This window comes from Oratosquilla oratoria, chromosome 33 (assembly GCF_046742065.1).
Source record: "Oratosquilla oratoria isolate Oo_2021 chromosome 33, ASM4674206v1, whole genome shotgun sequence".
NCBI classification, from domain to species: Eukaryota; Metazoa; Arthropoda; class Malacostraca; order Stomatopoda; family Squillidae; genus Oratosquilla; species Oratosquilla oratoria.
The window spans coordinates 14,376,144-14,390,226 of record NC_134809.1 but is presented as its reverse complement, the minus strand read 5'-3'; the positions used below and the strand labels follow the sequence as shown (position 1 = coordinate 14,390,226).

Here is a 14,083-nt window from a genome sequence, read left to right as displayed (position 1 = left end):
TAGTGGTAGTGGTGGTGATGGCGGATGTAGTGGTGGTGTGGGGTGGTGGTGATGCTGATGGAGTTGGTGATGGTAATGATGATGGTGATGGAGGCAATGGTGGTAGTGGTTGTAACGGTGGTGTTGGAGGTAGGGGTAGAGGTGGTGGTGATGGCAATAGTCACTGTGATGGTGGTGGAGGTGGAGATTTTGGAGGTAGTGATGGTGGAGGTAGTGGTGGAGATGGAAGTAGAAGTGGTGGTGATGGTAATGGTTACGGTGATGGTGGAGGAGATTGTGGCAGTGGTAGTGGTGGTGATGATTGTGTTGTTGGTGATGGTGGTATGGTTGTTGTAGACTGAGTTACCGGCGTTTTTTATCATTGTGGACAATCTCAGGCCGTCGTCACACATTATCTGGACAGAGACATTGTCGTTTTCTTGCCCAAGATTTTATATAATGTCATTGTTGTTTGAGGGGGTAGAAGAGAGAGTGAGTGGCTGTACCAGTGTGTTGTGTAAATCAGACATTCTAACATTATGCGTGGCATTATGAAGGGATATTCGCAGTATCAGGCGGAAAGGTCGTTTCTTGCCATGAGGTAGTCATGTATGAGGAGGGAATGTCCTGTTCTTAGGTAAGTATACTGGTCTGAGGACGGCCGTGGATGTACAGTTTGTGGGGACCTAATTATTTTTAGGTAGTTTCTTGGGTGTTGTTTCTAGTGTCTGCCATATGTCATCTCATTGCATTACAAACCGGAGGACTGGTAACTAGTAACAGAGTGGGGGAGTCAACAGGCGCGGATAACATAACATAAGAACATAAGAATAAAGGAGACTACAAGAGACCATAAGGCCTACACTAGGCAGCTCCGTATCCATCACCACCTGTCATCCCCATCCATAAAGTTGTCTAATCGTTTTTAAAACAACTGATAGTTTTAGCGCTTACTACATGGTTACCAAGTTTATTCCATTCATCGACCACCCTATTAGTAAACCAATTCTTGCCTATTTCCTTCTTAAATCTAAATTTGTCCAGTTTATACCCATTACTGCGAGTCCTGCCCTGTTGTTTTATTATGATGACCTTGTTTGCATCACCCTTGTTATAACCTTTGATCCACTTGAACACTTCAATTAGATCACTCCGCACTCTGCGTCTTTCCAGAGAGTGTAAGTTAAGGTGCCTAAGCCTCTCTTCGTAAGGCAAATTTCTGAGTCCATGTATCATTTTGGTCATTCTTCTCTGTACTGATTCTAGTGATTTGATGTCCATTCTGTAGGACGGAGACCAAAACTGTACCGCATAGTCAAGGATGGGTCTAACTATCGCTAGATAGAGTTCAATAATTACCTCTGGACTTCTATTCGTTACCGTCCTGGCAATGTAACCTAATGCTCTGTTAGCTTTATTTCTGTTGTTAATGCACTGCTTCCTGGTTTTAAGGTCCGGACTCACCAGAACTCCGAAGTCCCTCTCGCACTCAAATTTTTCTAAAAACGTGTTATCTAACCTATATCTATGTTCGGGGTTGTGTAGCCCTACGTTTAACACGCTACACTTAGAGATATTGAAGTTCATTTGCCATTTCACCGACCACGTTAACAGTTTATTAAGATCATCCAGCAGAATCTCTGCGTCGTCTCCTGACCTAATTAGGCGTCCTATTTTAGTGTCGTCCGCAAACTTACTAACATCGTTCATGTACATAATGAACAAGGGACCCAAAACCGAACCCTGGTGGACACCGCTAGTTACATTGCCCCACCTAGATTTTATTTACATTTATGGTGACCCGCTGTTTTCTGTTACTAATCTAAGCTCTAATCCATTCTAACACTTTTCCTCCTATGCTTTGTTGGCTCCTTCATTGCCTGGAGTGCCAACATGGGATTGTGCCCAACAGAAGGATACAGATTCGAAGCGGGTGAAATTTTGAATGATCCATGAATGGAATTTGTGGATCATCGGCTGGTGGGACTTGAGGGTGGAGATTGTTTGTTGGGCACTTTGTGAATATGATGTGATCATATAACTTGTGAGGAAGGATTCTGGATGATATGTTGGGGGCCAAGAAGGAAAAGAGTTCAGATAGGAGGTGGGTTGATTACGTCATGTCGTTTGCCAGGGAATACCCAGACGATTTAACACATAAGAACATAAGAATGGATGAAATTGTAAGAGAACATAAGACCTACACTAGGCAGCTTCATTTCCCTTTCCTCCTGTCATCCCTATCCAGAGTTATCTAATTTTATCTTAAAAGATTAGATAACTTTACATTTTGTTCATGCCATGAGACTTGTGACTGCATCACATAGACTTTCTTTTACTCGAACAGGATATCCCAATTTCAAGAGCCTCACTACCCAAAGCATCATCTTAATAAGTGCTTGGTAAGCATAAGTTGACGCAATACTGAGTGTCGAGGTTAAAAGTTATTTGATTTTGCTATCTAAACAAAATAATCACTGACACCTTTGGGTGGATTCAGGCGTGTCCGTCCGTCTCGCAAAGACTTCAGAGTCTTTGAGCAAATGTATAATAGAGAAAGTATTGTACGCTAGACTTTCATTAGTCCCATTAATCCTCTGGGTATGTCGTCCAACGCGGATACAAATGATTTGTAATGAATTACAGTTAGATCTTCCTTTATATATTTTAAGAGATAACCATAGGAAGAATGAATAAGCGTAGTTTACACATAGTTTATTAAGAAATATTTTCAACTACAAAATAGAAAATTATTCCTGTTCTTCTAACCTGAAAAGAAATATATGTTTCACATATTCGGCTGATAGAAACGCTACCCCTTCCAAATGTTACTGCTTACACATTATTCTTTAAGTTTTCTGTAGCCATTGTATATTCTATTCCTTCCTTGAGATAAAATGGTCAGCCTGGTTTCTTGCGGTTTCACTGTTACCACTGCTTAATTTGGTCGTACTTTTCATTTAGGCAAAGGATGAGAGGCATCTCTACTCTGCTTTTTGTACTGTATAGCTGGCTTTGTCCTTCTCTTTCTTTTGCACTTGCCACACGTTCCTTTGCCCAAATGAGCCTTTATGAGGAACATTCTACCGCAGAAGAGGCACTTGACATACCGACTAAGGTAGAACTCGAGGTGGCTGAAAAGCCCGAGGCAAGGTTGACAAAGAACAAGCACGTTGCTGTTGTTAACCATACACATGGTTTGGCAGTGCCAACAGAAGTTATGGATTCGGCTTTTGTCTTTGAAATTATAAAGGACGTGTATCTTGCAGAAAGAGCAGTACGTGTCGTGTACATCCAGGCTACCAAACTTCCGGTTACACCCGACACAAGCCCTGACCTGGGCTCCATGCAGGTACTTCAGGTCGTCCAGCCTGTCAAGGCACTGAAGGCAAAAGCTTCCGTCATCCACTTCATTATTACTCAATTTCTTGTTGCAGGATTCACATCGGACGGGGTTCCTCCGACTTTTTTGCACCAGAGAAAAACAGGTTTTGCAAATTATACCCAGATGAAAATGGTCTCTAGGGCGCAGAGTATTGACGCATTTTTCACAGACCGAGCTGGATTCTGTTGCTTGAATCTTCCTTAGCCTCTCCGCACACATGAAGCAAACATTCCCTCTGCAGGACTCGAACCATGTGAGCCAATTGGAACAACCGCGACACCTAAGGGTTTGGGGGTTCCTTAGGAGACGCGCGTATTCCCGATACACCTCTTCGGATTTTGGCGATGTCCCACTATCATCTCTCCCAGTGCACGCCATTGTTTTGCTAAGCGTCAGATCGGATTCTGAGAGAGAGCAAACGTTAATGTCACTGTCGGCGTCCCTGGACTCACGACCTGTGCATCGTGATGGGTGAGGCCCACTACTGTTTTCTGCACATTGAAGCTCATCCTGTACTTCTGGGAGTCGATTCCCCGTGCTTGGATCTGGAACGATAGATGGAGTGAGAAGTTGATACGTGGGTGTCCAGTTCATGGGTTTGTTTACTACAGGGCCCTTTTCCCTTATGCAAGAGCCTAAGTCGGATTTTTTATCTCCCGTGTTGGCTCCCGAGAGGGGATCGTGTCCACTGACACTAGGATCTACTGGAGTGACAACTGTAGAATACTTGGCACAAGTGTCCCATCCACTGTGTCCTTCATTGGTGCCACATACATTGCTATTCTGGTAATATGTTTTTGTTGCGACCGTCGTGTGAGTATTTATGCAAATTGAAGACGGAAAGTGTGTGACAATGTTTTTCTTGGTGTAAGTGTTGGCATGGCAACCAGCGATAGATGCATTCTCGATGCCAGGTCCCTGTAGAGGTGATGCTGCCTCATAGGTACTGACTGCAGGAACCATCCCTTGCAGAACACTGTACACTGATGTACTGCTCACGTGATCCGTGTATTTGTTACTCATTCCATCCACATGCTTATAAACGAGAGCGTTTCCCGTGTGACATTTGTCAGTCTTGATCTCGCCTTGTTTTTCTACCTCGAAAGCGCTATCATTATTACTGAATTCTTTGTGCACGAGAGGGTCGTTTTTGTCATTTACATGACTCTGCATGGAAGGGTCCCATAAGCTGCTTGTTTGTTTTAGTATGTCCGCTAACAGTGACCCTAAGTTTATATCCTTAAATAGGTGTGTTGAAGATGTCTGCGCGTCCGAAGTCTCGCAAAGTTTCAACATTTCCTGAGTTTCTGTCCTAGAATCCCTTGTGAGCGTTTCTGTGTCTATGTTCTGAGAGCCACAATTGAGTGCTTGAGTATCATTACGCTCACAAACATTAAAAAAGGTGTGTCTATCTGCATTTGTATGATTGTATATATCAGTTTCTGAACCTCCATTCTTATCCAAAGATGCAGTATAACTTTTACAGTCGTTTGTTAATTCTTGTATTACACTATTTTCAACTTCACCTGGGAGTGTTTGTTTCCAATCCCTTACAGCAACATCTGTGCATGTTCCAATGATTGGGTTACTATCCTCACCCGTAAAATCTTGAATGTCTTCAATGTTGATATCATTCGATAATTTTAGAAAGTCTGCATTTTCTAATATATCCATGGGTATCTCCATAATAATGTCCCCGTCAAGGGTAACAACTGGATGCATGTCAGTTATTTCTTCATCTGTACTAAGTGCGGACATGTTGCCCTTCTTAACCTCAGTAAGTCGCGCCGTTTCGGTGTTCAAAGTTTCTCGAGTGCCGTGTGCGTCAGGGTGGGGTTCTTTCTCCAGCACAATTCTGCTCTTTCTCCTTCTTGTACCTCCACGAGGTATATACTCTTTGTCAATGTACGCTACTGTCTTCCTCGATGATTTTTGCCCTTCCCGAGTTGACTTCCTTTTTGCCAACGGTTCCTTTAAGGAGTTTCCTCTACCTCTGGAATAATGTTTATCCTTTTCCTGTTTAGCGCCCGTCCAATCTTTTTTGGTTTTACCATCACATCCCAGCGAGTAGAGGCTGATATTTTGGGCAGTATTCCACTCTTTCAATATTTCTTTTTCGTTTGTTTTACACTTCTTCCTCTTACTTTTGGAGCCTGGAGTATTTTCTATACATCGGGGTGAAAGAGTTGACTCGCATCTGCATTCCACCGTTCTTGAGTTTGATTTGTTGTAATCCCAAGAAATCTTATTTCCTACCTCGTTCTTTTTTAGAACAGTTTTAATTACGTAAATAGTTTTGCTCGTTTCCTTGTGCAGATGAGAAGCACAAAACCAACATGAACTATCTTCGTCCTCGCTACTGGAAGTAAACGCATAAAGAAAATCAAAATATATGCATCTTTTGTAGCTGGAGAAGTTGTCTGTGAAGAGACGAATCAATGTTGAGCAGGTGCTACAAATGTAATCTACTGTGTTACCTGTCAACAACTCCTTTTGGGCACAATATCGACAAAATCTGATCACCGGTCGATATGATCTGTGTTTGGCTGTTGTGTTGAGCCGCCTTGCCTTGCATGAAACGCAGAACCTTCCGTGCAAGAGAAAAGTACACATGGTCAAACACAATTCACACTCTTTTCTTTCAATACACTTGAGCAGAAGCTCAGCCTTTCTGGAGCACAAAAGGCATAGACAGTTTTTCGTAGGGTTATTACAGAGGAATGTCTTCGAACAGATGGAACATTTTATCTGAGTCATCGACTTTTCTCTTTGGGAAAGAAACGGACTCCTTCCAATGGTTGTTTTACGAATGCGCGGTAGACTTTTGGTGTTATTTCGAAAATTAACCTCCATTTTCATATTGCGCGTGTGTAGGATATCTTGTTTTTTGTCTATATTGTTCATTGAAAGGCGTTTACCCACATCGTAAAACTCTGATTCAGTTGAAGACAAATCAGTTCGCATCACATCAAACTCAAATTTTGGTCCAAAAACGTTGACTTTTGAACGATACATTGCGTCTCCAAAGGTAAGAGGCGGTTCAGTTTTTTTCTCAGAGATAAGTCAATAATCCCTCCAAAATGGGGTTGCAGCTTATTCTCATCGGGCACCGTTATACACGACCAGGATACCGTCAATTACCTTCTCGGCTCTGACGATCCTCGCCTACCGTTCCGCTACACTGTGGTTTACCGTGAGGTGTTGATATTACCTGAATCAAAGATCTAAAGTTACTACATTTAATAAGGAATACTTTAGTGCCATCTCTATATTCCATCTACCTGAAAACTAGACATGAGTTCAGATTCTATCGCGATAGAAAATTTTCATCTACTGGGAGGGAAGGTAACATTGGCATCTGGGATTAACCACAGGATTTAGTGAATTGTGAAAGGAGAAAATTAAAATAAATGAAAAACAGACAGGAAACCTAGAACCCCCACAGTGGCTGGCAACGGTCCTTAGGCCTTAAACAGATCTCCCTGGGAAGAAACTTTAGCTTGTTGCCTGTGTTGCAAAAAAATAAAATAATGAATAAATAGATAAATAAATAAATCAAATATTCATTTTCTCATTTGTTCGTTGACCGATAATCCATTCCCCTATTCGATTCTATCCATGTGTATATCAATCTTACATGTATTCATTTATATATTTGTTCATTATTCTGCATTTAGTCTGGTTATGGACCAAAAACTCTCTCATGCTTTACAATGAAAAGATTGTTCTCTCAACCGAGAATCTAAAATAATTAGAAAATATCCAATTTCTGAACGGAAAGTTCTGAAATCTAGAAAAAAAAAGGATACTGGAAGCATTTTCTAATATGTTATTTTGGAATTTTCCATAGCTTCCTAGTATGGGGATCTAGCTGTGACCCATAACAACCCAACGAACGAATGAATGAATGAATGAATGAATGAGCAAACAAACAAACGAAGAAGCCACACGACCTACTTACCGGCCCCGTGACGCAGAACAAAAAATCCCCTTTCCCCATACACGCGCTCATTTGTTCCTCCAAATCACAAAAAAAAAGCTTGTTACACAAATCATTTCTTGGGAATGCCCACGAGAGCACAGAGGAGTTTCCCTGGCAGTGAATGCAATCGTCTACACTCGCCATAGGAGACAAGGCTTACCTGGAGCAAACCAAAACATAATAATAATTAACAATAATGAATAATAATTAATAAAAATTATAATAATAATATTATCATTATCATTATTATTATTATATTATTATTATTATTATTATTATTATTATTATGTATACATTGTGACGAATATGTTCCCTTTACCTCCTATCCACATTATCATTATTATTATTACTATATTAATGATAACAATAATAATAATAATTTTTATTTGGCATTGCATCAATATACTGTACATGAAGTGCAGATAATGAAAAGAGCACATAGTTCGAAATAACAATTACAAATGCCGAGGATAACACAAAAAAGCATGTAAGCTTATTACCATTGTATCAAAGGATTACAAAGGATTACAAAGGCGGAACATGCTGACAGGAGACCTTCTGGTCCATAACTCGGTCGGATGAGAAGAAAATATAACAATGATAAGTAAAAAATATATAATAATATAAAAGTAAGTGCATAGGTATAGTTAAATGATAAACAGGTAAATAGTGATTAATAATAAATTGACAGATAACTAATAATAAATGAAAACCAATCAAATAATAAACAGACAAATAATAACAAACAAATAAACAATATAAAAAAAATGGCAGGCATTACAGCATCTTGCTTAGGTGTTTATAAACGAACTAAGTCTTAGTTCATTTATGAACACCTAAGCAAGATGCTGTAATGCCTGACATTTTATATTGTTTATTTGTTTGTTATTATTTTTGTTTGTTTTTGATTGACTTTGATTGAATGATCACCATCTCTTAGTTACTAAGAGATGGTGATCATTCATTTAAAAATGTCATTCCCTCCCATCTAATAACAAATTAGAATATACTCATGCATAGATTAGGTCTTCTCAACAAAAGGAAAAGAAAAGAAATATGTATGTTGGCTATTGCAAGAAATATACATATGCTGCATCATCCTGATATAAGCATGAGACCTTATCAAGGTCAATGAGATGGCAGAAACGTAATTTTTTTAAATACAGTCCTGTTAGTAAATATTAAGTCCTATATATTTCTTAAAGGAAAAAGGGTGGATCCTATAACCCACTGACGAAGAACCAAACTTTTGGAAAAAGATAAAAAAATAAAAAAATAAATAAAACAAAAATTGAATCACAGAGTAATACTCTGATTGGAGTTCATATCTTTCTAGGAGAATGATGATAATACTAATGGAAAACCCACAGCCTCACAGCGGCTGTGAATATTTGTCAAAACCTCCCACAGATTTCTAGATTTCGTCTTAAATCCACAAGAGAGAACATCCATACATCGCGCTACTCTCGTATTCGCTTAGTAGTGGGTTCGAATCCCGCACATCTCTCCGAGTGTCAAGTGATTGTTCCTTCTCCCAACAGCCTAAGTGCATAGGGTGTATAGCTGCATCGCCTCATCACTTCTTTCATATAAATTCACTCGTACATACATGGCTGGACGGATAATGAACGACCTCCACATATTCCTCTTCTTCAGATTCAATTAAATTCTGCGACATTTTTCAACAGAAACCGCTAGCGAGTACGCAATAACCACTTCTAAGGCGCTGTACAATGTCGACTCCCCAAGACGTTACGCCGATGCATGACAAATGGCTGCACATTTTGGGAATCCTCGGAATTCTTCGGAAATTCGCTCTTTAAACACGTATCTTAATCAAAATATGACTATTACGATGGTGGAATCGACTGGGATAGTTTACAAAATCATTCCTAAAAGGGAGTGGATGGTTTAGAAAAAGTACTTCATCTATTGCACTCTGACTTTTAAATATTCAACGATGCTGCTTTCATATCTACTGTACATAATTTGGGCTCCCTTCCAAGACTACTTCGCCTCTGGTTTCACGGTCATATTATTTATCCTTTAGCTCATTCAATTTACTACATGAATAAATGTCCACATTACTAAAAATTATACACAATTTACTCTGAAACTTACCTTCTTCATATATTGAGAAACAAAGTCGGGGGAATTTCCTTTAGCTGAATAAAATCGTTAGGTAGTAACTACAATCAACACAATAAAACAGGACGAATGGGGTCTACTATTCAACAAATATGGATAAAATAAGCAGTAGCCAAAATAAGTGCCAGTTGTCCAATATAGCCTTAGGTACCGAAGAAATGGCTCAGAGGTGAATGAAAGTTTGATGGCAGCCAAAATAAATGTCATCAAACGAAGCGAAAGTGATGTCTCAAATATTTATAAAACATTGCAGCAACATCAAGAATAAATACAAATCATAAAATGCAGCGAAAGGATTAAAATGTAAGTTATCATTTCTAAAAACAAAGATTAGTTTTCGGTATCACATACATACCGTATATACCGGTATATGACATTCACTGCTTCTCTGCATCATAAACATTGTATTTTTTCCGTTTGTCTTGTAAGCCCAACTTACAAAGACATGTATCTTACATATAAAACTATATTGGATAAACTAAAACAATGATATGCAATGTGACCATGTACAAATATATATTACATACCAGTCAGACAGCGGGCGTGAATGTAGAGGTCAGCGGACTTTCAGGTAAGAACGACGACATTACGTCACAGTTACAATGTCACGAAGTGATGCGAAAGGTGTTGCTACTCAGATGTATAAATTTCTTTATTATCAAAAGATGCCACGTCGCTAGAAAAAAATAGTTTGGGGTTAACTAAAATAAAACTATTACGGAGGGAGTTATTCTAGATGGGCTATCTATGATGACTCACAAATTGAATAATGATAAGATAGAACGGGTATTTCGAAAAAAAAAATATTGTGTGTGTGTGTATATATATATATATATATATATATATATATATATATATATACATATTGTAAGAGGCTGGTAGATTGAGGTAGACAAGTAGGTAGATACAGGGGTAGGTAGCGAGGAATTCATTTTACGACTTGCATGTTTTGAAAACAATTACCTAAGAAGTTGCAGAGTTGCGTATTCTCGCTTACCGTCTAATGTTTGTAAATACAAGCTAGGGTATTGATAGAGGTGCTGATGTTACGAAATGTAAACGCTAAGTCACTTCGCTTCGTGACAAAAGTGCTTGTGTAAGCAGTATTGCTTGAGACAGTATAACAGCCTTTCTGATTGTAGAAAAGGGTGGAAGAGGAAAGAAATTATTGGTGCACGGAAGTAAAGTCACGCCCTTAAAGGGTGGCACTTATTTGTAACGTTCAAAGTTATTGGAGGAATTTAATAATGACGTCGAAGCAGACTTGGCTTGGTGGATGTACAAGGATCCCAGGTGGGATTCCTCTATTGTAATTATTACAAACCAGTTGTAGAAGTGTGATATTTTTCGGAAGAAAAGAAAAAGAAAATTACGTTTAATTCACCCCATATTGATTCCTAAATACTTGACTAAGAAGGACGAAAGAGGCATGGGGCCTACAGATGAGTGACTTACAATACAATGATGAAAAGAAAGTGAAGAAAGCTAAAAGTGAATGAAGAATTACAGTATCACAGAAGGGAACTGAAAGTGTCGGTAACAGTAGAGCTAACATATATATATATATATACATATATATATATATATATATATATTCATGTTACCAAACTCTGCTGCCGGACCAGACAATACCTGCAGTTTTGTTGAAGATATGTTTCAAAGCACTAACATCACTCTAATACAAATATATATAGAAAGTCATTAGACACGGGGAAATTTCTGATCTACTGAAAGAAGGTATATTTGCTCCAATCTACAAGAGGGCTCAAGAAGTGAGCCAAAAGAACCACAGACCAATGGTCTGAACATCTCGTTGTTACAATGGTTATGTAAAGAATATTGAGAAAAAAGATTGTCCAATATCTGGTGTGCAATTAACAAATTTAATGGTTTTTGTAGTGGTCGGTCATGTGTATCACAACTACTCCAGCCCTGTGACATACTACTTGAGATTGTAATGGTATCAATGTAGATGTTATATACCTCTATTTCGGCAAAGTGTTCAATACTAGACTTTAATTCCATAATTAACTGACTGGGCAAGAGGAAACAATTTGAAACTTAACAGCGAAAGTTTAGAGCTAATTCCAAAGGGGATTAATGAATATTTAAAAGTAGTGCCCTACTATGCCAATGAACAGGAAATTAGTAAGGACAACATAAGATATCTTATCATTCAGCTCAATAATGAAGAGCATATAAACAATAATAAGAAGACTGCAAACCAACAGGTGTTTTGTGTGCTATGGGTGGTAGATTGTTATAGATGTTTGAGTAGTATGCTAAGATGAAAGATAAGAGCTCAGCTGAAAGAGAAACAAATGGGTTGCTGTCCGTGCATGCCTTGGCTGGTTCTCGCCTTTATAATGGAGAAGAGGGTTCTAGTACTGCTTATTGTCTAGCAGATCTGTATATATTTACCTAGTTTTATTTACCTAGTTGTATTATATGGGAAGGGAGCTATATGCTTATAGTGACCCATCTTTATATCTTTCAGCATCAAGTTTGTTCTCAAATTCTTGAATAGTATTTGCACACACTGTTGCCTTATCTGATTTATTCCAAATATCCACCACTCAGTGTGGGAAGCTATTCTTTTTCAGATCTCTTCTATAATTATCCTTTTTGAGTTTCTTTTGATATCCTCTTGTTTTTCTCTTGTCCCACTTCAATAAATCATCTCTATCTAGGACTTCCATTCCTTTCATGATTCTATAAATAGTCAGTAGATCTCCTCTTTCTCTTCTTTGTCCCAGAGTTGGTAGTTCCAGTTTTGACAATCTTTGTTCATATGTCAATTTGGAGAGTGTTGGTGCCATCTTTGACATTGCTCTTTGTATTCTTTATATTCTTTTTAGTACTGGATGTCCATAGTGTCACAGCATACTCCAATTTTGGTATTCAGTGTATGTAATATTTTATTGACCATTTCCTCATCCAAATAGTCAAAAGCTACTTTGGTGTTATGCTCTAGATCTGGTGTTGGAAGATCATTTATGAAGAGGTTGAATAATGCAAGTGAGAGTATTGCTCCTTGGGGTACTCCATTGTGGTCTTTTAGTCCTAGAAATTTGGTCATTTTGGATTACTCTGCAGTGCTGCCAGCTAAGAAATTTTCTTGTCACTGCTGTAGGTGTTTGTTCCTAGGATTTTTTTTTATAGTATATATCTAGGAACTATATTAAATGCTTTATGTCTATTGCTACCATGACAATAGTTTATAGTGGTGTTTTCTTGTTAAATTCCTCCAGCACTCGTGTGATGTTTGTGAGAAAGATGTTCATGCAGTGCCCCTCCTTAAATCTATGTTGGTTTTGGAAGATAGGTAAATTAGTTATATTTCTTATTGCAATTAGTCTTTCTATCAAGGAAGCTCACTGGCTGAGCGGGTTAGGGCATCGTTACTTGCGGCGAAGGTTGAGGTGAGGGCAGTTCAAATCCTGCCACAAGTGAAGTTGAACCAAGGGCATGGTTCATTAAATTTCATGCTACAAAGCCCTCTGTGAGGGGCACCGTCCTAGCCTCCCGATAGTGGGGAGTGTGTGACATTTAACCATATCACATCACATCACTTTCTATCAGGTTGAATATAATGGCAACGAGTTTGGTCTGTATGATTGTGGGTTTTCTGTGATTTATTTGGTTTTGAATAGGTATTACATGTTCTTTTTTCTGATAGTTGGAATTTTGTTGTACAACCAGAATTGGTTGAAGGTATTAGTCAAGACCTTTATTGTAATCAATCAATAATTCCCTTGATTTTCAACAAGTTGAAAACCTATAGCATTACAGTGGCTGACAACAGTCCTTAGAATCTCACAGATTTTTCAAGGAAGAAACTTTGGACTGTTTGTTGTATCAGTGTGAGACTGTTTATATGTTACTGGGTGAAAGTTATAGGAAGAGTAGTTGCTAGTTGTCAGGTCTACATGTGTGAAAAAATGTAAGAAGTACAGTTAAAGTTGATAGAGAGAGATCTTGGGTCCAATCCAGAGATCAAGTGTCAACTCCTCCTGATGGAGACAAGGGGGGTTGACAGGTTTTGAAAACGGACAGATTTAATGTCCACCTTACAGGACCACCACATAAAGGTATCCGTCATTTGTCCCACTTTTATTGTATTTGGGTAAGGTGTTCTAAAAAGAGACCCATACCAGTACAGCACAGACAACACCCCAATGTTTCCTTCCAAAGAAATACATGAGGGAGCTCAGGGTTTGGATACTCTGAGGCTGTAGGGTTCCTGGCAGTGAAACTCAAGTGAACAATTGTTATCGGTATTACCTTCAGTTGAAGACTTCTGAGAGCATGTAAATGTTTTCTCTCTTCTGTCACTTTATTTTTAATCAATCATTCAATCCATTGCCCCAGTCCTCTCTTGCAGGAGACCCACATCCCCTACAAAACTGGACATGGGCACCAATTCAGCCCTTAAGTCATTCAGAGAAGAGATCGTATTGCTGTCTGAGAAAGTTGAGTGTAGGGCATTGTAGTATAAGGTGCTTTTTTGTTTACTGTCTGATTATAAGTTGGTGTACAAGGTATTCTCTCTCTTACTCTGGTACATGTGAATCTAAAAGAAACAACAC

General features: G+C 38.7%; 1 protein-coding gene across 1 annotated transcript; it reads right to left on the bottom strand.

Moving 5' to 3' along the window:
• Positions 1 to 2,740: 2,740 nt before the first annotated feature.
• LOC143018011 (uncharacterized) lies at positions 2,741 to 10,109 on the bottom strand. The gene is made up of 2 exons (XM_076173049.1): positions 10,022 to 10,109; positions 2,741 to 6,575 (listed from the first exon to the last, which is right to left on the bottom strand). The coding sequence occupies exon 2, from the start codon at positions 6,377 to 6,379 to the stop codon at positions 2,936 to 2,938; it is 3,444 nt and encodes a 1,147-aa protein (XP_076029164.1). The 5' UTR covers positions 6,380 to 6,575; positions 10,022 to 10,109; the 3' UTR covers positions 2,741 to 2,935.
• Positions 10,110 to 14,083: the final 3,974 nt, after the last annotated feature.

Excerpts from the sequence above, each read along its gene's own strand:
- LOC143018011 (XM_076173049.1), bottom strand. The coding sequence starts at position 6,379 with ATGTATCGTTCAAAAGTCAACGTTTTTGGACCAAAATTTGAGTTTGAT.